At 38.5% G+C, this 23,359-nt stretch overlaps 1 protein-coding gene and 1 pseudogene across 9 annotated transcripts in view; one reads left to right on the top strand and one right to left on the bottom strand.

Annotated features, from left to right (window-relative positions):
* The window catches only part of L3MBTL3 (L3MBTL histone methyl-lysine binding protein 3), a 99,717-nt gene extending 77,409 nt beyond the window's left edge, over nt 1-22,308 (bottom strand). For 3 of the 9 annotated variants that reach the window (XM_016118401.2, XM_016118408.2, XM_016118410.2), the window contains exons 1-3: nt 22,202-22,306; nt 18,658-18,731; nt 729-845 (exon numbers count right to left, since the gene is read on the bottom strand). In XM_016118401.2, the coding sequence (XP_015973887.1) occupies nt 729-830 (102 nt within the window). In that variant the 5' untranslated portion in view covers nt 831-845; nt 18,658-18,731; nt 22,202-22,306. The other 6 variants (XM_016118409.2, XM_016118402.2, XM_016118403.2 and 3 more) reach the window with 6 other exon arrangements.
* Nucleotides 6,812-6,930, top strand: LOC118605103 (annotated as a pseudogene).
* Nucleotides 22,309-23,359: the final 1,051 nt, after the last annotated feature.

Genomic DNA, 23,359 nt, shown 5'->3' with positions numbered 1-23,359 from the left:
GAGATAGGATCAGAGCAAAAGCAAATTTGAAATGAGAGGTGAGGGTGGTTGGCTTCCCAGATGGGTGCTTGCATAACCCTGTTTCATAGGGCAGTAGATGTGGTCTTTGAATGGGGTTAGGGCAGGGTAAACTCTTAGAAAGAAGGAGTCAGAAGGATCACTCTATGAAGAGTTCTCATCTGTACAAAAGCAGTCTGGTTTACAAGAAGAACTAGCTTTTGAATAAGTGATTATATAAAAATCCATATTTACAGTATGAATAATTTAAGAAAGGTGAATAACACTGCTTATTCAGTATTTTAACATGGTCCAGTTTTTAAATGAGAAAACAAGGGGATAGGGAGTATAGTTATTTACTTAAAGTTACAAAGCCCATTACTAAAAAATATTTGAAGTTAGATCTTCTAAGCCTATCATTGCTTGCCACATGTATTGGCCATCATGATAGAGTCAAAACTAAGATGACCCTCCTTGAAGCTATAACTCATTTTTTACAAAATGAACCCTTGCTGACAAAATATTCCTTAGTTCCCTTTCCAAGTGAGTGACTCCTGCCAATCCATCAGCATTTCAAATTGTCTTGAGAGTTTATTGTAGCGGTCTAAGTATCATATAAGACCTACAACATTATGCTTCATGCTTTAAATTCTTATTTTACATTTGTATTTAGATTTTATGATAAATATTTATGTGCACACGCATATATAAATGTATGTAAGATGGTTTACCTTTAAGTCACTTCCTGGCAATGTACCTACTCCATCTTTCCAGTCCATAACGCTGAATACGTCAAACTCTTGACCACTTGTGCTAGAAGCAGATTCAGTCATGATTTATTTTTTAACCTGGAAGGGGAAAAAAGGCAGATGACTAATATTCCACATAGAAATCAGTTTTTATTTTAGCAATCATTACCTCAGTTTCCCTTAAATACATAATTTTCTTAATCAAAATATCCCATATCCACAGACCTAGAAATAACTGCTTCAAAAATAATTACCTTTTTTCCTAATGCAATCCATGGTATATTATAGAAGAAAAAAAAAAAATCAATAAAGTTTCTAAGTCTAAGGACACTGAAAAAAGAATAGGCATAAAAAATAAAATGAATAAAAATGTTAATAAACAAAAAAGGAACCAAGTAGATAATAAAAAACTATTATTGTCATCTGCACTAAATTAGTCAATTAAGTTCATTGTGTCAATACAACGAAAGCACAGTGTAATTGATTCTGTAAATAAATTGATTTACTTAATTCAGTTGAAATACCTGCTAATGTGATGTTCTGGAAAACAGGAAACAGTCTCAAAATGTATAGCAAACACCAAGAATAAGACAAATAAATTGATTTACTTAATTCAGTTGAAATACCTGCTAATGTGATGTTCTGGAAAACAGGAAACAGTCTCAAAATGTATAGCAAACACCAAGAATAAGACAATTAAAGTAACCAATTCAGCTAGCTAAAATGTGATAATACTTCATTTTCATTTTTGAAAAAGTTGCAAAACAAACTTTTCCATAATTATGTTATATGTGATAGTGTTGATATTATTCTGAGATTGTTGTCTGTGTGGCATGGGATAAAACAAATACGTTATTATGTTAGTGTCATTGACAAGCAATGAAAGATCAGCTGGGTCCTAAATCTGAATGAAAGTATTCATATGAATTAGTGATATATTTCATCTTTTAAAAATATGCATATTTTCTAGTTTCGTCCACTGAAGAAGTTTAAAAATCACCACCAATCAATAGTAATGAGCAGCCTGGTGCTCAAACTGTGGTCTCTAAATACCATTTCTGTGAGGTCTTCCCAGAGAAGGAGGTGATTTCTATTGAGTGCCAGGAAACGTACAAGATAAGCCTGAATTTTCTTAAACAAAAAGCAACGAAACTATCAAGGACAACAGAAGTCACATAAAAAGAACTTGAGAGCCAACTGGAGGCTCTTGCAGGCCAAATGTAAGGATTCTAGTAGCAATGAATTGAAACACATCAACTGAGTTTAAAGTCATGAGTACATAATAATATTCAAAACAAATAACAAATCAAGAATACTTTATTGGTCACCCTTTGAGGATACATGGTAACCAACTTATTATTTGGAAAAATAAACCGAGATTTACCCTGCTTATATCACAAGACCCATGCACACTGTATCTCAGGATAACCAAATCCATTGGTAAGAGGAAGTCTCCCCTTAGAAAGAATTCCTGCCAATAAATAAAGGAATGACAGAACTGAAAAGACCATCGCAACCCTTAATAAATTAATGGCTCTAGGCAACAACCATCAGGGGCTGCTAAGAATACAAACCCAACACCGTCTATGAATGAGTCTTGCTAGGAAAAATCTAAATCAGAGCTAAACTGATTATGTCTATTTACAGAAAATAGCAGAAACAAAGCAATATGTTAAAGCGCACCTTAAGGACATAAGAAGCAAAATTCAGACTGTCAGAAAGTCTCTAGTGACGTTTCTCAAAGTATGGTCCACAGACCTTGGGGATCCCAGGACCCTTTCAAAAGGTCCAAGAAATCAAAATTACTTTCATAACAAGACTAACCCATTCGTTGCCTTCTTCACCATGTCGACATTTTGCACTCATGGTACTAAAGCAATAGCGGGGAAAACCGCTGGCACGGTGGCAGCCAACTGCAGTCGTAGCCTTGTTTTCTTTACCATCGTGCCCTCGCAGCAAACAATCGGCTTCATTAAAGTCTATCCTTGATGAAGTAAAATAATATATTACACTGTCTGGATATCCGAAAATATATCTTTTTAAAAGTCTGTGTGCTGAAATAGGAAGTATGCGTAAGTGCCTGGGCATACCAAAGTACCATGGTTGTCATGAGTAACAGCACTCATGGACTGTCAGAGACACACGCTGAATAAGCTGCTTTTTTCATGGGAAGACATTTTTATTTAACAAACTATCTTTATTCAGGTTTGCATATTTTGCAAATACTATGTCAAAAATAAATGAAGTGGGCCTGTCACAACAATGAAAACACTGATAGCATTTGTGGCTAATGATACAATTTCAGCATTCATGAGAAAATCAGAATTGTGGAAAACTTGTATCCACCACCAGGAGTTGACAACTCCCTAATAGCTAAAAGCTTCTAAAGAGATGGGTGAAATTTTCATTGATACGATTTTTAAAATATTTCATAATAAAATGTGAACATTTAGAAGACCTGTACAACTTAACAATGTACTATTTTCCAAATGACCAATACTTGATGTTACAAAATTATGCACGGGTAAAGGGTCCACGCAAAGTGCAAGATAGACCATTCAATTTTAAAGTAACAGAATATGAAAAACTGACTGATAGGGTTTCAAACTGTGCATTGCAACAACCCTTTAAGGAACTACCACTTACCAGGTTTTGGTGTAGTATCAAAGAAAAATGTCCACCATTAATTGAAAAGACTTAAAATACCCCTCTTTTCCAATCCTGTATTTGTGTGAAGCAGGTCTTTTTCATTACTTTAACCAAAACAACATATTGCAACAGACTGAATGCAGAAGCAGATATGGGAATCCAGCTATCTATTAAGCCAAAAATTAGAGTTGCAAAACTATAAAATGCTACTTTTTTATTTTCAAAACTGTTTGTTTCATAAAAATTATGCTTATGTCTACTAGTGTAATGGGTTTACTATAGTTATTTTTAAATACATTATTTTAATTTTTAATATAGTAAATAACCGATAAGATATAACCTATATGGGTAATAACTCTTTGACTCTTTGAGGTTTTCAATTTTTAAAAGTGTAAAGGAGACTTGAGACCAAAAAGTCTGAAAACCACTGCTGTGCAGAATAAAATTGATTTTTTTTAAAACACACACACACACACACACACGCATGAATGTAAGAAATAAAAAAAATATTTGGAAGAGGAAACTTGAAATTGAGATTTAAAAGAGATTTAAGAGACATATTACAAATCATAATATCACAATTCATAGATCTTGTTTGGATCCTGATTTAAACTATTAAAAAAAAAAGATCACTATTAGATAGAAGGGGAAGCATGTATGACAACTGATTATTTAATGGTATTGGAGAAACACTGCTGCTTTTTTTTAGAGGTATGATGACAGTGTGTATTTTTAAAAGGAGAGTTCTTTCATTTCAGGGATACAAACTGAAACTGAGAGATAAAATGACGGAATGTGAGTTTGCTATAATTTAACCAAGGGTGTGAAGTGGTAAAATAAGACCGGCAACATATTGGTATTTGTCAACATGTGTGAAGGGTCTGTGGTGGTTTATTATACATCTTAGTTATGTATATGCTTGAAAAATTCTATAATAAAAATATTTTTAAGTATAATCTCCTTAGATATATAACATACATTCATTTAAGAAGTCAATAGAAAACACGTTTCTTTGAATCCTAGCTATATTCTGTTGGAGTTTACTAGATGCTTCAATATTCTTTCTTCCTTTTTTCCCTTTTAATTAGAAAATGTCAAATATAAACTTATGTTATTAAGTCTATTTTTGATCATTTCAAAGCTTATACAGTCTGAATTCAAAGAAACATCACATTTCTCTATAACTAAGACTTAATCCTCAAAACTGAAACTAGGATGTGATGGTCTGAGGAAGAATTTATCTAAGAAATAATAAGACTATTATGTGAATTAAAACTTGCACTTAAATTCTCTATGACTCCTACCTCTCTAAATAGATAAAGATCAACAAAATTGACTTCCCTGTTAAGTGATGGAGGGAGGAGTGGCAACTTCTTCCTGGTAAACAGTAGGGTGACAGAATAATGCCACCCCACCGCATCCTCCCACCCCCGCCCTTGGATAAACTGGATAAAAGTTGAGTGATCTTTTAAAAAGAAAAGTTTTACTGTTCTTTCACTACTCTATAATAGCACTTGTCAATTAGACATAATACATATACTTTAAAATTTATTAGACTTCACCTTCTTCCAGAAAAAGATTCAAAGCAGCAGACAATTTACATCCATTACTTCATTTATTTCCTTCCAACAAAAAGGCTGGGTTCTATCATCTCTCTAGTCTATGTTGAAAAGAGTGTTGCAGAAAGGTTCGATAAATCAGCCAAAATCACAGTTGGTGGCACAGGCAGAATCTGAACCCAGGTCAGTCTGATGCCAGCCCAAGCTATTTTTCTCAACCATTATCTGACCTTTGTAGAATTTAGTTCCTTCTGATAATCTGACAAAACCTACTTTTCCCTATGTTAGTACTTGGAACATGGCAAATCCAGAAACCAATTTACTAGGGCCAAAGTTCTTGATTTATATATCAGTAAAACTTGTACCCTTTTTAATAAAATACCATCGAATACATGCTTACTTGACAAAACATCATTAAGACACTTATACAAGATAAAGAGATTTTCAATCTTTTCTTAAAAACCAAAAATGTATAAAAGTCACAACAGCAAAACCCAATGACTATGAAGAGGAATAGACAGTAGAAGAAATCTAAAATCCAATACTGTATAAAACCTTCAGTAAATGTTCATTACATTTTAGGAAATACTCAGAATATGTGTTTGCTATATAAAACATTGGTAATTTTACACAGCATACTCTGCCTATAAACACATATCTAAAATGTATAAAAATTGTTTCCATCCACAGTTTTATTCTAAGGTTTGCGAACATTTTGTATGATATATTGTAGCATAAAAATATCCACTATGTTGTCTTTCTCATTATCTGATTTTGCAGCCACTTGCTACTTTCACTATCACAAGTAGACTAAATAGCTAGGATAGATTAGGTTTTTTCCCACCATCTTTTAATCAGGTAGAATAGCCAGCAACCAATATTTTAACAGAGGTTGTTTCTATGGCACCCTAAGTCTTCCTTCCATGTATGCATCCTCCACAAGTGTATGCATACAAACATGCCAAGTTCTTTCACTCCAACAAATCATGTTTCTAAGAATTAAACAATTTTTATTTTTAAGTATTTAAAAGTCCTTTGCTTTGTTTTATGTTTTCTTTAATTATTACTTGGCCTTTTTCCATAATCCCATGTGTAACCTGTATTTGGTAGGGCAGAAAAAACAGGTAGGCGATAGTCATTCACAATACAAGTCACAATCAGTATTCTTCATTCTGCATAAATTCCATCCCATATCTCATTAAAGGTGCTGAAATTTCCTAAGAAAGTACCTTAAAAGTGCACCTCTGTGCTATCACACAAGATCTACTATTTTCCTCCTAATCTTTTCTAAGTCCTAATGGCCACCAGCCACTGTTGATGTCAAAAAGGGACAGCTTTGGGGTTCAGATGTCCAGCAAATACACCAATGCAGCTTTGGAATCCCACTAACATACATACCATGGCTGATGACTGCTAAAATCAAGGGTACTAATGTCCAATGTGCTTCTATTACTGCCCATGGTGGATGTCTCACAAGATGACTTTATTGAAGGTTGAGACCATTAATGGTGACACATATAAAAATGTCCCTGTTTTGTGAAACAATTCACTTTAGCTTTTACTAATTTAATAACAATCTTCTTGACCTAAGCCTCTAACAAAAGGGCTGGAGGACAGACTAAATAACATACAACACTGTCCTCAGAATTACCTTCTATATCTCCTACACCACTCACTGTCTTCAAAACAAAGCTATGTAACTTGACTCTCTCAGGATACTGTATGTAATGGATGAACTTCCTCAATCATATAGATAAATCCCTGAAAGTTCCAACCTACCATATACCACTAGTAACCTAGAAATACTAGGTGGTGATGAAATTAGTTAATACCTTACACTCAAAAATCTTACATTATGTCTACGGCCATGCTACCCTGAACAAGCCCGATCCCGTCTGATCTCCGAAGCTAAGCAGGGTCGGGTCTGGTCAGTACTTGGATGGGAGACCACCTAGGAATACCAAGTGCTACAGGTGTAAAAAAATAAAAAAAATAAAAAATAAGGGATTGTAAACTGACAAGGTCCTTGCAATCTGCGAGGTAAACCAAGGGTTGCCTTGACTTAAAAAAAAAAAAAAATCCTACATTATGAGAATATGGGGAAGCAGGCCTTCTCATACACTGATGGCAGCATTACAATTGAAACAACCTTTGTGGAGATTTTCAGTAACATATCTACCAACTCAGCTACAGATATATGCACATATATAGGAAAGGAAAAATGTAAAAAGTCACTCAATATAGCAAATACTGGAAAAAAAACAAATAGCCATTAATAAAGGCCAACTGTGGCACAGCCATAAAATAGTATATATGTCACTATATATACTAAAAATGACAAAGTTCTTTACATTCTGACATAGAAAGAGCTCCATTAATACTACTAATTTTATGCAAGATATGGAAACTACATGCTACCATTTATATAAAATAAAAGGGGTTATACATAAATATGTGTATTGCCTATATGCGCATAGTCTACGTCTACAAGGATTTGTCAGAAACTGGTAAAGCTGGCTGCCTCCATGAAGGGAAGATGGTTTGCCAACAGTCATAAAAGGGAACTTTCTCTCTCTACATGCCTTTGTAACTATTGAATGTTTAAATATTTTCTTAAAAGAAAAAAAATAATAAATGTTTTAAAATTGTTTCAGTTTTATTTAAAGTAATTTATGTTACAAAAGGCATGTCTTCCTATGTTTGTTATTGAAGCCAACAACTGAAGCTATAGCCTAGAAGTCACTAAGAGAAATCAACTTCCTCAAAGCTCTTGGGTAATTTAACTACTAAGTATTTAACTGTATATGCAAATGTATCAGCTTCACAAATCAATAAGGGCAAAGTTCACTTCTCCACAACTAAGGTATCAGAAACATAGAGCAGATCCTTGGCATTTCCAGACTATTTAGAGTGTCTACCATTCCTGAATGAAATTTGATGTTCCAGTGATATTTAGTAATTTGTTATTTTGCGGAGATATGATCCTGAATCATATAGCTGAGAGGCAAGAACGAGTCACCGCTACCAGCCAAGGTCCAGGTATGTTCTTTGTCTGAATGCTGAGTCTTAGCTCTATGGCCACTGTAAATAGAGTTAGAAAACTTTGTTTCTTGTTAAGAAATGAAAAAAAAAAAAAACAAAATTAACCGCTAGTTGATTCTAGTGTTGAGGGGAACATAGAAATGTTTATGAAAGTGATCGGTCCTAGCCACAAAATAGAGATTCGGATAAATTAAAGATTGAAATGTCAAATGCAATGATGACTCAGACACATTTGTGTGAACAAAACTACCAAATGCTCCAAAAGGAAATAAGTAGAAAAGATGTGTGAATTTGTTTCAATAAGTGCTCCAGACAGTACAAAAATTGCTCATCACGTAAAGTAGGCAAGGTCTAGAGAGATCATTTACATTTTTCAGTTACACATTAGTATCTGAAGGAAGAAATTATGTGCTACAAATTTTTTTAAGCTACTTGGTGATTGTCTTTTGATATTTCCCTTACAACTGTCAAGAATCTACTGTATCTTATTTTCACTAGAGATAAACAGAGTTTATGTGTCCTTCATAATTCTCCCTTTACACAATCTCTTTGTTCATATCTGCCACAAGTGGATAAAACAGTGGCTGAGTGAGGGGCAAAGACTCCCCCAGTGTTGAGCTCCTACAGTACATTCAAGATAAAAAGTTTGCCTGGAGCTGTGATGAAGAGATGACAGTCCCCTGAAAGATAAAGCAGCCCAATCTAGGATGCTCAAACATAAGATAAAAGAGTGGGCCTTGCCTACAAACCAAAAGTCTGGATTTGCAGAGAAGGTGAGAAATAAAGATTACTAAGAAAGGGTACTAACTGTGGCCTGACCAGTCCTATTCAAACCATTGTTCTCAAATATTAATATTTAAAAGACCAGCTAGTTAACATTCACTAAGACCAGTTAAACAGTTTTAATTTTACAGTTTTTTTCAAGAATTGCAATGTATAACTTTATAGTTAATAGGTATATTTTTCAAAAATAAGATATAGAGATAGTACCATCATGAGTGGTTGTAAAATGGGTACAGACATTTATCTCAAAAGCAGCATCCGAGAACTATATTAAAATTCTGTCATTCGAATGAAAAGCTGACATATCAGTGCCTGGTGTTAATGGACTAAACCAGTTTTGGTTAAGAAGGAAATATGTCTTTGGTTAACAGTCAAGAATGCCAATTCTAGAACAGTGATCAAGGACCAAACAATGACAACTATGCAGGAGAGTAATAAAGCAATGGGAAAAGCCAATCTACACCGTGGGAAACCGATGCCTTGTTGCTATGATGGCCACTTTAATACCATCAACCGAAGCTGGCTTTCAGTTTACTTTGTAGAACACTCATCTGTCACTAACAAAATGCTTTAGATAGCATACTGTGATATACTGAATAAAGTCCTAAATGTCATTCTTCAGTAAATAGATGCAAATCAAATACTTCATGGATCATCCTCAAAACTTGCCATATTCTCATAAGTTCCTCTTTCCACCCTTCACCCTTTCTTAAACCACTTCCTTCCTTTCCCCCTCCTCATTTCACTTTGCAAATTTTGACAATTAACTACTCTGTGACTTCAGCCCAATTAACTTCTTGAAGTCTCAATTTCCTTATCTGTAAAGTGTGGAGAATAACAGAACCTTTCTTCGTTGAGCAATGAGGAGGATTAGATGAGATAAGTCGTGTAGGTAATACCAAGTCACATAGGTAATACCTTAGCACAGTACCTATCACACAGTAAGCAATCAATAAAATGTTAACTTTTCTGGTTTAACAATTATCAGAGTTCTTAAGAGCTGCCCAGGGACCTTAAAAACATTATGCAGTGGCTTTTCTTCCTTTTCTTTCATTTTATTTCAATAGTATCTATTATAGTAGGACATGTTTTCAAATCTATATCACAAGCTGTCAATTCTACTACATAAAAGTGGATATTTTATTGTTAATAATCCTTCATATTTACATGGCTTCAGAAAAGACTGCTAGCTTTCTTATAAGAAAAATACATTTGAAGTAATGGAGAAGCATGTGCCGTGCAGGGAGAGAGCTAGACCTGAAGGCTCTGATCTGGCTATACGTGCTAGGCCAGGCTTAGGCATTTAAATTAGATAAAAGGCTAGGGCAACATTTCCCAAAGTCTGCTCCTCAAAAATTAGCTTTAAGGAGACCATTTATTCATGTCCCATAATAAAAAGTTTTGTGGTAAAAGAGATTTGTTTAACATTCTCAGGATCTCTGAGAGATGTACAGCATACATCAACAGTAGTGCAGCAATTTGTAAAGTGCTGTCTAAGCTAAAGTTTCCCACAGTCACTTAGCCTTGTGAGTCTTTATCATGGTATACTGAGTTTCATGGAACCCCCATTTGGGAAAATACTGAGCAATGGATAATAAATTCAGGAAATAATATAAAAGTGGTAGTGTTTATAGGGTAGAATTTATTAATCTTCAGGTTAGATTCAATTACAAGATGCTATATTCTGGCCTAGCTCCCAGCTTGCATCCTAGTGTTGGGATCTGTAGTGTCTAATACTTAAGAGTAACCGCAGGATCTGTAGTCCTTTAACTATAGGCCAGAGAAAGTGATCCTGAGAAAGATAAGGCCCTTACCTCCTAAGGTCTGTCTACAGTTTTCTGATTGCTCTGTTGGCCTCCTTTGTACCTTCATAACACCAGACAGGTACACAGCCTATAAGGGTAGGTAGAACTCACATACCCACAAATACAAGCACATGTAGGGGTAATCAAATAAAGGCCATAAGCCTAACACGGTAAAGAGATACAGACATACGGGAACAGAGGGTTTCTTCCATCTTTGTCACTTAAAGAATCTCACTAATTCCAATTTTATTTGGCCTTCACAACTACCTCTTGAGACTGACAGGTATTCTTATTCTCATTTTACATATGAGAAAAGTAAGATCATCCGGACAAAAAACTGTGCCCAACACAGAATTCAATGTAATGTAATGGTGAAAAGCACAGGCTCTGTACAATCTTGGGCAAGGTACCTACCCTCTCCTGAGCTTTAGCTCCTTCATTTGAAAAATGGAATAGGAATATCTTCTTCACAGAGATTTAATTTTTTTAATTATTCATGTCAGAGTGCTTTGCACACAGTGCACACTGAGTCCATGATACTAGTTATTTTGAAGAAAAGAAACAAGTAGCTTGTTCAATGTTCACATTCCCTTCAAACATGGGTATACCAGTGTGATGCATACTGGGGTAGAGGAATGATAACTATGCAAAGACCTATCAATACCTTTGCACCACAAAGCCCTATTTGATTTCTCAGGAGTTCAGAGATGGAGGTAGGAAAGAGCAGGGGTAAAAGGGTCAGGGAGCTTGTAAGAACAATGGTAGTAAGACTCTGGGATTTCATGGACAAGTAAAATTTCAAAATGAATCTGGGAAATTGATATAAAGTCTGTAACTATTAGTTTTGCCAAGCTCTTATAAAGAACTTTTTAAAAATGTTCTTTAAAAAACATTTTTAAAAAGTAAGGACATAATCTCTGAATAACAACCCAAGACTAGGCCACTGGCAACCTTACTGTGACACTTTTGCTGAGGAGGCATGAAAGCTTCCTCCCATACCAACTGTGGTTCCAGAACTTGCTTTCAAGAAAGCTGGTACAGAGATGAACAGCAAGCGCAGTGGGAGATTACAGCAAGAGGCCAGCAGGAAAAAAAGATGAAAGCTATGGATCCTCCCCAAAGGGGACTAGAATGACTACAGTAAGAGTCTTTCTCTGTAGGAGTACTGGAATATGTGTACATAAAATGCAAGAAGCGGGGCTGGGAAGACAGAATCCACTACCCAGATTATAATACATATTACAATGTATCATGATCATCTATATCTGAAGAAAAGAGACCTGGATTTATTCATTTCTTTACACCTTGTGAATATTTAAAGTAGGTATCAATAAAATGTATCAAATGAATAAAAGAGAAGGGGGAAACGCAAGACTGGCGACAGGAGGGCAAGGATTGGAGAGGGGGGAAACCAGGAAAAAAATCTTCATTTGTCTATCTACCTCACATACTCCACCGAAAGTTCTATCTACCAATGAGGGTGCTAAGAATTTATTTACCTCTTTGGCAGAAGCATAACATTACCGCTCCAATAAACCCTCCTTATTTATTTAAGTGTCAGTGGAGAACACATCAAAAGAAGTTAAATTCAAACCTCTTTAACAGGCTTATTCAATAGGATAAGAGAAAAATCTAAACTCACACTTGAAGCATCTCTCAACAAACACACAGTGTGCTACAAAGAAAAATTTTTCTTTCTAATCAAGCGTGACAGATACCAGGTTTGATATTCTACTCACCCTGCCTGATAAGAACTCTGAATCGCACACATATTAGAATTGAGATCTGTTGTGGAGAGATGTGAAATTTTGCCCCGAGGGTCCAAGTTCATAGATTTTAGGTAGGCAAAACTCTAGATCATTTCAGTGTGAGAAATGAAATCAGTACCATCAAGAACAAACCCTTGAGAATCTGGGTCTTCTGTCCTTATCTATACTTACATAGTAGAAGCCTAAGTGGCAAATAATCTATGCTTCCTTTAAATAATGGAATCAGTTATTCCTTCTTATTGACATTTTCTCAAGAACACTCCCCCCTGTATCTAGTGGTCATATTTTAGTGAGAACAACCCTATTTAAACATAGCAAGAGTTTATCTGATTTTCTACCTTTTCTACCACAGAGATCATAGGCAAAGGAGTAGTCACCAAAGGCAACCTTTACAAAATCTCAACTTCCTGCCCTTCCGTTTGTTACTGTATGAAGGATGAATTATTTGAGAGTCTGTGGCCTAACCTACATACTTCCTCTAAAGGAGGAACAGAAAATGAAAAATGCCTTTCGAGAAAAAAAAAAAATGTACATAGAAAATGAAAACACAAACTGACATTAACAGGCCGATGGCATATTTAATATATTCTCAGCAAATGCTTTTATTTGAAGTTCATTTTCAATGTACAGACTATAAAGATAACTCAATTTGAGGCAGAAACAGCCTGAAAAGTGCTATCACATCATCAACATACTACACTAGTAGAATAATAGAAATTTTACATCATTAGAGGGATTCAAAGGGCATGAAAGAACAAGAACCTGTCTGACACAGATATTTCAATACTGAGGCAAAATGGGTATGAATTAAATTAAAAAAGAAAAACTAAAAGTAGTACCTTGTTCTTTTTTCCTACTTTACTTAATTTTTTAAATGTTAAAAGTAGTATTGTCTTTTTTCTTATTCTGCTTCATACTTTTATAGTAATACAACTAAAATTAAAAGACTTACACTCGATTTCTCTTTTGCAGGTAATAAATTTGACCAGATTTTATTTCTCGCATGGATGTTATGTCTATAGGCTTATTTTGATAACCATTTGTAGCTACCTTCCTTATCAATAGATTACACAGCTAGGCCTCAAACCTACCAAGTAAGACCACAAACCAATAGGGTGAATTACTTAGATCATTTAACAACCAGACCAGATTGACCACTGAGGAAATTCAATGCATATTTCAGAATTCAATCAGTGTAACAGATGATGAAAAATAATCAACTGATTTTGGAGCCTGAACGATCACACTCAAAATGATCTAGTAAATGAACTAGTTTAATTCAGTAAAATTACACATAACATAAAACTGTGATCCAGTTTTAAAAAGGCCTGGCACATAGTAGGTGATCAAAAAAGTTATTAGATAAAAAGAGCTTCAATTAAGGAGACACAGTCCATTACCTTTAATAAATGCAGGTAATGGCATCCTTCTAAATCAGACTAAAGCTCTCTTGATGGACCATAACTCATATAACAGATATTATATAACTCCCATTGCAACACAGAACCACCCAATGAATCAAAAGAGACTCTTCACTTCATTTTGTAAACATGGGCATACTCTTCTGGTTAAAGAGTATAACATCAGTAATTATAGCACTGCTGATGAATATATTCTTAGTCATAGTCTCTGTTTACATTTTTAAATTTTGAATCTAGTACTGCACATTCCCCCTGCCCCCAGCTTCTCCCCGTTATCTCTATCCCTCATTTTAATTTTCTTCTTGCCTTATATAATCCTGGTTTTGAGTAAATTCCATCATCTGCTGAGGTCGTTTATAAATTTATGCCTCATTCTATTCATTGATTGGTTGATTTACATTTTTTGATAACTAACCTATTGTCTTAATCAGGTCTCCTCCTACAAAGAGCAAATGAAATTTTTTTAATAAATAAGCCCAGTAACTCCCAAACCTAATCTGAATATTTTGTTAACAGTTTGCAATCATTTTAAGGCCATGAGCTAGACCAAGGTGTTCTTTTCAGCATTACACGGTAACTGGACTTTTCCCAATTCTTGGTTTAAAAAAGAAAACCATAAACACTCAATGGAAAAAGAGGGAAAGTGAAGAGAAAGGTTTCTTCCCATTATTTTTTCTTATACCTGTTAGCTACTGCTCATCTTAGTAAACCAACATATAAGAGAAAATACATTTATCTGGAAATGAGGTCTCTTAGAAATATTCTAGGAATTACTATTTTGAAAATCAGAAACCTAAAGACATAACAATCATAAGCCACTATCATTTTCCCTGGTCCCACCCCTCCCAAACTGCACGATATGAACTCAGAGAAGTTACTAAGTATCTCTGAGTGCCAGTTTGCTCTAAGCAAGAAATAATAATACCAAATGCTCAAGGTTAGTGAAAGTATTTGAGACAATACTCTGCTTAGAATAGTACCTGGGGATACAGAAGGCATTCAGTATTTGTAAAATGAATGAATGAATACAAAATACCTAGCTTAATGCTTGACATTCAGAAGGTACTCTAATACACGATTACGCCTAACACAACATTTCAGTGTTTCGCAGAGAGCACGCCACCTGCTAGGTTCCTACCTTGGGAACATGTTTAACACCACATCCAGTCTTACCACTATAGTACCTACTGCATTTTACCTACTGTAGTCATCTTTGCCATTCCTAGCAGTGAACCATGGCTTTGTTCTGTTAAAATCACTCTATGTGTTTAGGTTATTTCCTCGGACTAGATTATGTATACACTGCTGCTTTCTTCGTAGCCTCAGTATATTCATCCAACCCTGCCCTAAGTATTGATTCTCTGAAGCACTATTAAACAGAGACTTTCACAAAATAGATGCTCAATAAATATTTGTTGACTGACACAAAACACAGACTTACAAAAATAATAATAATAATGAAGGCATTTTACTATTACATATAATACAAACGTAATTCTTTGCATCACTATCCAGGCCATTATTTCTAAGTACACATCTGAGGAAGAGACTGAGGCTCATCACAAGATCACCCAACTTTTTCTCAATTTCCTCTCAAAAGTCCTTGCTCTTTCCACCAAACCATCCTGTCTCCTAAATAGGGATTCCTTAAAGGTCTTCTACAATCTTACTTCATAAATGAAACTCACGTTATATTTCAAGGGTACCCTTTTCTGGTATTTGGCTTTCATCTATTTGCTCCATAGCTGCTGCTGCAATGAATACAAACTAGTTCATAATCTGCCATTATTGACTCATATTCTCAAGTCAGTGAAATCATTTAACTTAGTAAAGAGGAGATAACCTGAGAATACTCCCATTGTATAATGAAGCCCTTTACAAAATACAACTTCTACATATGTCCTGAACTTCAAGACATCATATGTAAATATACACACATATGAATATATAAGTATTTCTCCTTAAATACCGTGTCTGAGGGGGAAAAAAAATTCACTTTAAATACACTGTCCCTCAAATCCTTGTGAGGAATGAAACTCTCAATAGTAGCAAGTAGGAATAGTGCTTGAAGAGTCAGCTTTGTCAACACATTGGTCAAAGGAGAAAAGAAACAGCCCAAATCTGTCAGCTTCGTAAGATATTTAATTCAGACATTCCTTGACATTCGGTAGAGAGTCTTATTCATTTCTGGAGACTGGGCATTAAAAAAGGGATGTAATGTATTGTGCTATGTGTATACAATTATATGCCATGGTCCTGCATTAGTTAACTCAGGAATCCATGTTTACTGGCTCACTGACTCCCAAGGGTGCTACAGCCCTTATTCTTTTCTATTGGCACAAAGTACAGCTGTTATACTCTTATTAGCAGAGCTCAGAGTTCTATCTACTCCTCCAGTAAGAGACTAGGGAATTCCTGAAGGGCAAACATCTAATTTTTTAGTGTTTAGCACTGTAAGAACTCAATAAAAACTAGTTAACTAGTAGAAACATTGCCAGAGGGATCACTCAGGTTTCCCATCCTTGGGACCCCAAGGATACCTTTGTCCCACACCACATAAAGTAACTTCTCTTGCAAATTCCCCAACCTAACTATATCTACTATAAATAGCCTTGGTTGAAATATGTATTTCTTAGAAATAAACTAACAACGACAACAAAAAAAAAACCCAGCAGAGATTACTGAAGAACCAACCCTCAATTACTCCCGGACTAATAAAACAGGACATATATTTCTTCTTTCTTTCACTATTAAGTTTTTGGATTCTTAGAATATTGATTGGATAACCTATATATATAAGAAAAGAGAAATGAACTAGAACTAAAACTTATCGGAGTTGTCAAATTCAGTATCTTCAAATGAAAACTAATGGTGGATAGTACTTGAGACTTTTTTTTTTCTATATAGACAATAGTTGGTTATAATTAGAAAAAAGTAGCAAATGGGGTCTAATAAACATAGGGGGTGGAGGAAGCCCTACATGGGCCTTTCCCTAAATGCAGTCATTTGCAGCATCCATTTCCTCTCCCCTATGGTCTAAATCCTTGCTACCCCAGTTACCTATTTTCTCATTCTCATTTCCCGGCAGACTCATACAGCTAAAATATTAATTACAGGACATAAATTCCCCTCACACCAACCCTTCTACTTTCATCACGTACCATTTCCACAGTTAGGCATTATTTTAAATTTGAAGTATTTATTTCATTTATTCCTACCAATTAAATGACTAGTTTAGAAAAAATAAATTTCAGTTCATGTTCAGCACCATGCTAAAAATAGTCCTTTCTCTCAAGGAGCCAATATCGTGAAAGATAAACTACTTTCTTCCTAAAGAAATATCTCCTGGAAGTATTGCGGCAAGTCCACATAATATATACATCAGAAACCAATCTCATAATTTTAGCCAGGAATTAAATCACTCTGTTCTGCCCTAAACGACCTATCTTCCACCTTTCACAAAGTCTGGCTAAGATAAAATGGTAAAATGACTCTCAATTAATTCTTGATAGTTCTCAAAACCTTATTTGATTTGATCCTTTCAACAGAGAAGCAAGACAAGCACTGTTGTTTCCAGTTTCCGGATGGGGAAATATAAGCTGAAAGAGGTAATACCTGATTTGCACGAGGTATTAATGATTAAACTGTTTTCTGAGTCCTATTCTAGTTCTCTATCCACAGCCCCAGTGCTCCCCAAATGAAGAAAAATAATCACTGTCCTCCACTCCACCCTGCATGGCTAAAAGACTCACCGTCCTAGGAAACATATTCACTCTGCTTTAACTCCACTTCTGTCTGCATGATGTTATCATTTATCTTGCCTCACTGTCTCTGCTGCATCAGACAGATGTACCATCTCTCTCTATTTTGCTAAAAACACTATTCAAGAAGATCCACAAGCAGAAAATGACAATAAACTCCTGTTAATTATTTTTATAGCCATAATTATTCAGTTTTGACATTCAGACATCTACCCTGGTTATAAGACGGTCCATGAGCATTATTAGTCCTGCTCAGAAAAGGCAGGCTTAATATTCTTTTGTTTTAGCCCAACAACTACCAACAACTCCTTTAATACTCAAGACAGAGAAGGAAAGTGAAAGCAGCAGAAAAGGAGAGGGAAAGGATTAAAGAGGGGGGAGAACATCAAGCAGGCAGAAGTAGAGTTAAGGCATAAACAGTAGAAAGCACTAGAGCAGCACGAATGTACTTTGATGCTCTACCCAAGTTAAGGGCTGGCCCATCTGCCTGAGACGGGACCTTTGTCCGGAAAGCAGGTAGGTCCTGAATTACTGAGGAGAAACCAGCTCCCTTGAAAATTGTCAAAGGGATCTTACTGGACAAAAGCTATATTCCCTGTGGAGATATGTTCAAAAATTGACAAGTCTATGCTAACACACTGAAAATTCACTACAACTCTATGACATGATATTTGGCAGAAGTCACTCCATGTTAGATTTAATCACGGAGATTATTTAAATACACCCAAAGTTCTTTTATTCATCACCTACAAACTTTTACCAAATAAAGTTCCAAAATTCTCCATATCATTGTGTATTTACACAAATTATATTAGTTTACAATTGCTTTGTTCTTGTTTTCCCACTTTTTCAATTCCAAAGAATAAAACAATTTACTTTCAGTAGAAAACAGGTGCAATTGAAATGCTCATTAAGAATCTAGTGAGAGCCAGTCCCAAGATTCTCAACTTTTCCCAGTTTTATTCCAGCTTCAATCAATTAAGACTTTTATGAATTCAAAGCAGACCCCACAAAATGATGTTTTTTCTGCCAACCTTGTCCCACACTCCTCTTCCTGATCCTCAGAAGCAGCCCTTAACATCTGCAAATAAATTAAGTACTGTTTCGACAAGCAAATCTTACCTAGCAGTGCTGAAGAAATAACTGTCTGGTGGTCCTCACAGTTGCTGTCCACCCCCAAGACTTCTCCTGGAAGTCTAGCATTGATTTAAAGATAGAAAAAGTGAAATCAAGGCACTGTCATAAAAAAGCCTTCAAATTCACCATCCACAATTAAAAAGTTTAAACTTTGACTCATTAGATACTGCATAATTTCACACAACACTCAGTATATTAAATTGGTTCTGCATGATGTGAAATGGATTTTATTATTCATATCATTCCCCAGATCCTAAATTACCCCCATTAAAATCCCTTCTATTGTATGACAACTGGGTAAAAGTTACAGGGATCATTTGGTTCAACTTTAATTTCTCACTGCTTTTACCTTTAAAATTAAAGTTACTTTACAGAACACACACTGGCAAAAGAATAGATATTATGTAAATGGTTTTTGTCCATATATCTAAGTGTTTAAATCAAATTATACAGAGTATTCAGAAATGTCTTACCCAGCGAAACAAAATTACACCCTTAGAACTAAATGAGACTATTTATTTTGACTATATATAACTTGTATAGTTAAGTTACTAAATACCAGCCTTAAATTATATTTATTAGAGAAAAAAATTATCGGTTCATATAAACTACAGATTTCAACCCAAGGTCTTCTTCAATTGTTTAAAGTTTTAAACATATATATTGTACTTTGCATTTTTAACAATGAAAATGAAATTATCCACTGTGTCTCCTGATTAAAAGTTGATCAAATGTATAGACGACGATAAGAGAACAAAAATTGTTTTGAGCGACTAAGCTCAAAATCTAGAATAAAAGCAAAGTGTTTTTCCCATATAAGTAATGAGGGATGGAAGCTCCAGGGTCTAGGTCCTTAGAATTCATTTGCTCTCGGACATACTAAACTTTCTATTTCTGATCAGCATCCTTTCACACAACATCTGGCTCCTCGCTCAGGTCCTCTAATTACTTCCACGTCTGAACGGGCTACGTAGCTACAAGTAAAGGCCAAACTTTGCTCTCGGCCTTCCGAACTTAAAGATGCGTTTAACCACTAGAGGTCTCCCCTTGGCCAGTTTTGCACGTTCGCTATTTTGCTGCACTTGAAACTTTCCGGAGAAATGCTCTACTAGAGTCAGTGTTTTTCTAAAAACTTGCGCAAAAATCCACGCGACCGAGCTAGCCAGTACGGAGAGTCTTGGGCTCCCCAAACCAATAAAGATATCACAACAACGTTCTAGGAGAACCAAAATTAAAAATCGACGCACTCGTCCCGATAGCCCCCTCCTTCTTATTTCTCATCTCGGTTTCTCTTAAACTTAGAACAATTAAAAATCTATTTTTGTTTCTGTGTACTTTGAATGCTCTCTAATGCATTTTTTCTGGCGGTACACTCGAGGTGGTTAAGGAGCGGGCCAAGGATGCAGGGAGGGGGAAGGGCCAAGCTCACAGCGCCCGAGGAAGTTGCATAAGGAAAGAGACTCCGTTTTTTGGGTCCCCTCAAAAAATCGGCGGGGAGGAGGAGGAAAAGGAAGCGAGGGGAGGGAGGGAAACCAAAGCGACGTTTACCTTCGTCTCCCCATGGAAGGGTGGGGTAAGAGCCACGGTCTTAGCGACCTCGCAGAGCGGCTCGTTACCCCCACCTTTCTCAGAGCGCAGACGGACAAACAGATACCCCCACCCCTCCACGGGGAAGGCGGGGAGGAGACTGCCCGCTTTTAAACTTTCTCTCACGGTCGCGCTGTGGGCCGTGCTTTGACCAGAAAGGGTGGGGGTGGGGGGATTATAGGGCCTTTTTTCTTGGAAGGTAATTAAAGTTTTACCACCAGGACAAAAGTTGCGCCCTCCCCCCGCCCGTGCCACCGTACCCCGCCCCCCGCCCCCCGGGCTCACAAGTTTCCCCCCCCCCACCCCCAGCAACACCAGCTCGCGGGGCGCGCGGCGGATGCCCCGTCTCCTGCGCTTCCCGATCCCCACCCCCGCCGGCCTCTACTTCCCCCCGCCCGGCCGCCGCGGCGCGAGGACGGCCCGCCGGGCCCAGGACGCGAGTGTGCAAAACCCATTATTCCGGAATGGCACACGCACGCGGCACGAAGCGGGCGGCGGCCCCGCCTCGGACCCCTCTCTGCCTCCCCAATATAAGGACAGCGTAAACAAGTTGCGAGAAAAGCAGCCCCGCGCCTACCCCCACACACACCGCCCGCCGCCCCGGCGCGGCGGCCGCCGCCAACCGCCGCTACCGCCGCCTCCCGACACACGCCCGCGCCCGCACCCGGGCCGGCGCGGCACGGCGCGGGGCGAACGCCGCGACGGCGCGGGCTCCCGGCCCGGCCCGCGGCCCGCGTCCTCCCCCGCGCGGACGGCCGCGGCGGGCCCGCGCCGCCTCGCTTCCCGAAGCACTTTCCTGCCTCGGGCAGAAATAAACCGGAGGGTTTATTTTTGTGCAACTTTCCCAAAATGGCGGAAATTGGAGCTGATCTATATGAAATTCTCACACAGTCGGTCGGGAAGGGGGAGGCGGCGAGGAAGAAAATGCAAACTCTCGGCCGCCGAGCCCCGCCGCGGGTCCGTGAGTGTGTGCGTGCGTGTGAGTGTGCGTGTGCGCGGTGGGAGTCGGGGAGGCCTTTCCGCCGCGCACACACACAGCACACGCCGGAGAGACGCGCCTGCACATTCAACCAGTCCATTCTCCGCAGCCCGAGCGGGGAGAAAGTGGCCCGGCCTCTTTTCCCACTGCCTCGGTCTCCCGTACTTGTACTTCTCGCGCTCGCTCGCTCGCTCGCTCTCCGGTGCGCGCCCGGCACAAAGGCCACACGGGCGGAGGGGGCCGCAGGGGCGGCGCGCGGGGCTCGCGCCTCCCGCCGCACCGATCTGCGGCCCCAGCCGCCCCCGCGCCCCCCGCCGGCGCCCCCCGCCTCGGCGGCCGCGCTCGCCGCCCGGGCTGCGGCTCCGCGGCGCCCACTCGGGCACGCACCCTGGCGGAGCCCGGCGCCGCCGCGCTCCCCCACCCCGCGCCCGGTGTCATGAAAGCAACCAAAGTGACAAGCTCGGGGGGCGCGGGGGAGGGGGCCCACACGCATCCCGCCGCCTGCGCGCCGGCGAGAGCCCGACGCGGCCGCCTCGCCCCGGCTCCCTTCCGCACGGCCCCACACACCCTTCCCCGTGTGCGCGCAAAGAAAAAAAATACAAGTCTCTCCTCCCCCCATTTTTTCCTTTCTCTTTTCTCTCTCTTTTGTTCCTCTTTCACACTCGCACTCACTACTTCAGAGTGAGATGCCCAGAGACTCCCCCTCCAGCCCTTTCCGAGTCACTTGCCCACTTTTTTCCCCGGGATTAAGTTTTCTCGTCTTTCCCAGAGGCGCAGAGAAGTGGGGGAGAAACCCCTTCTGTCCTTTCCCCTCCCCTGATCTGTTTCACAAGACGACGGTGCGCTTCCTTCTCTCTATAGGTCTCTTAACTTTCATCCTCACCCAGAAAAATAAATGAATGGCTTTTGCACGGACAAATCTTCAGATTAATTAGAGATTAGATCCGATCAAACGCTTCTTACCCCCAAAATCTCTCTTTTTTTTTCTCCGTCTCACGAGTAGTCCTGACAAATGGTCCAGGGCTGCGGGCGCAGTGCGCATGTGCGCGTAGAGTCAGGGCTGGGGAGAGGGGAAACTGCGCTGGTGCCGGTGCCGCCGCCGCCGCCGCTGCCGGGGAGGCTCGCTCTGGCTTCCCTGTTACTGCTGCTGCGCCTTCGCCGCTGGAAAGCAGCAGTAAAGCCGGTTGGCGAATGCAGCTGCCCGCAGATACTGTTTCAGGTGCATCTTTTCAATATCCTTGTCACCAGCTTATAGCTGGTTCAAGAACAGTCAAAACAAATATGAAAGACAGCTAAGGTTATAGATTTCTTTGTCTATTTTTCACTTTACTTTTTTAAAAAGGCAATTCTCAGAGCAGCTAATCCACCATGTACTGTTAAATGTATGCATTCAGCCATTAAAGAGTGGGCCTTAGTCTTATACAGACACTCCCCAAAGGCTAAATGCATGCTACAGGTCATGAAAAATATGAAATAAAGTTTCAAGCTTTTATGCAGTAGAACCTCCCTCTCTCTTCTAAGACTGGAAGAATGCATAATAAAGTGTGCTTGTAAAATGCATGATCTTTCCGTTTCTTAAGTGTTTGTCTCTATTGACGGCATAAGCGTGTTAGGCCTACGTTGTGAAATATGTTGGGATTTGTGCATCAACTTAGAAAATCAGTATTAAAGTACCTTGGCAAATAAGCAGGTTGAAGACTGCCTCTTAATGTATTCAGTCAAGATGGCTGAGCAGTCCTAAATAGCAAAACCTGTCTTTGTTAAGGAGTCAAAACTAGATCAAGAGAGAGTATTGTATTTCGGTATTGACAGCTTTATACTTATTGACTGCAGGCCTCCTTTTGGGCAACTCACCATTTTTTTTTACTTGGTACAAGTACTTACAAATTCATGTAATTGAAGTTGCGATAACCATTTTAATGTCAATAACACAGTTTGCTGTGCAAGAAATAAAGTAGCCTGTGTGATTTCAGGAATGGCGGAACCAACTTTTATATTTTTCAGGGATGGGAAAGTAAGGCACAGTCCCCACTCCCTCAAAATGGACTATTTATTTTGCATCAAATAAAGGGTAAAGGAGGCCCTTTTCTGAAATTGCTGCCTGAGGCCTAGAATTTAAAT

Source organism: Rousettus aegyptiacus, unplaced genomic scaffold, assembly GCF_014176215.1.
Source record: "Rousettus aegyptiacus isolate mRouAeg1 unplaced genomic scaffold, mRouAeg1.p scaffold_m13_p_1, whole genome shotgun sequence".
Classification (NCBI taxonomy): Eukaryota; Metazoa; Chordata; class Mammalia; order Chiroptera; family Pteropodidae; genus Rousettus; species Rousettus aegyptiacus.
Note: the sequence above shows the minus strand (reverse complement) of the source record. Positions and strands in the feature narration are given on the sequence as shown.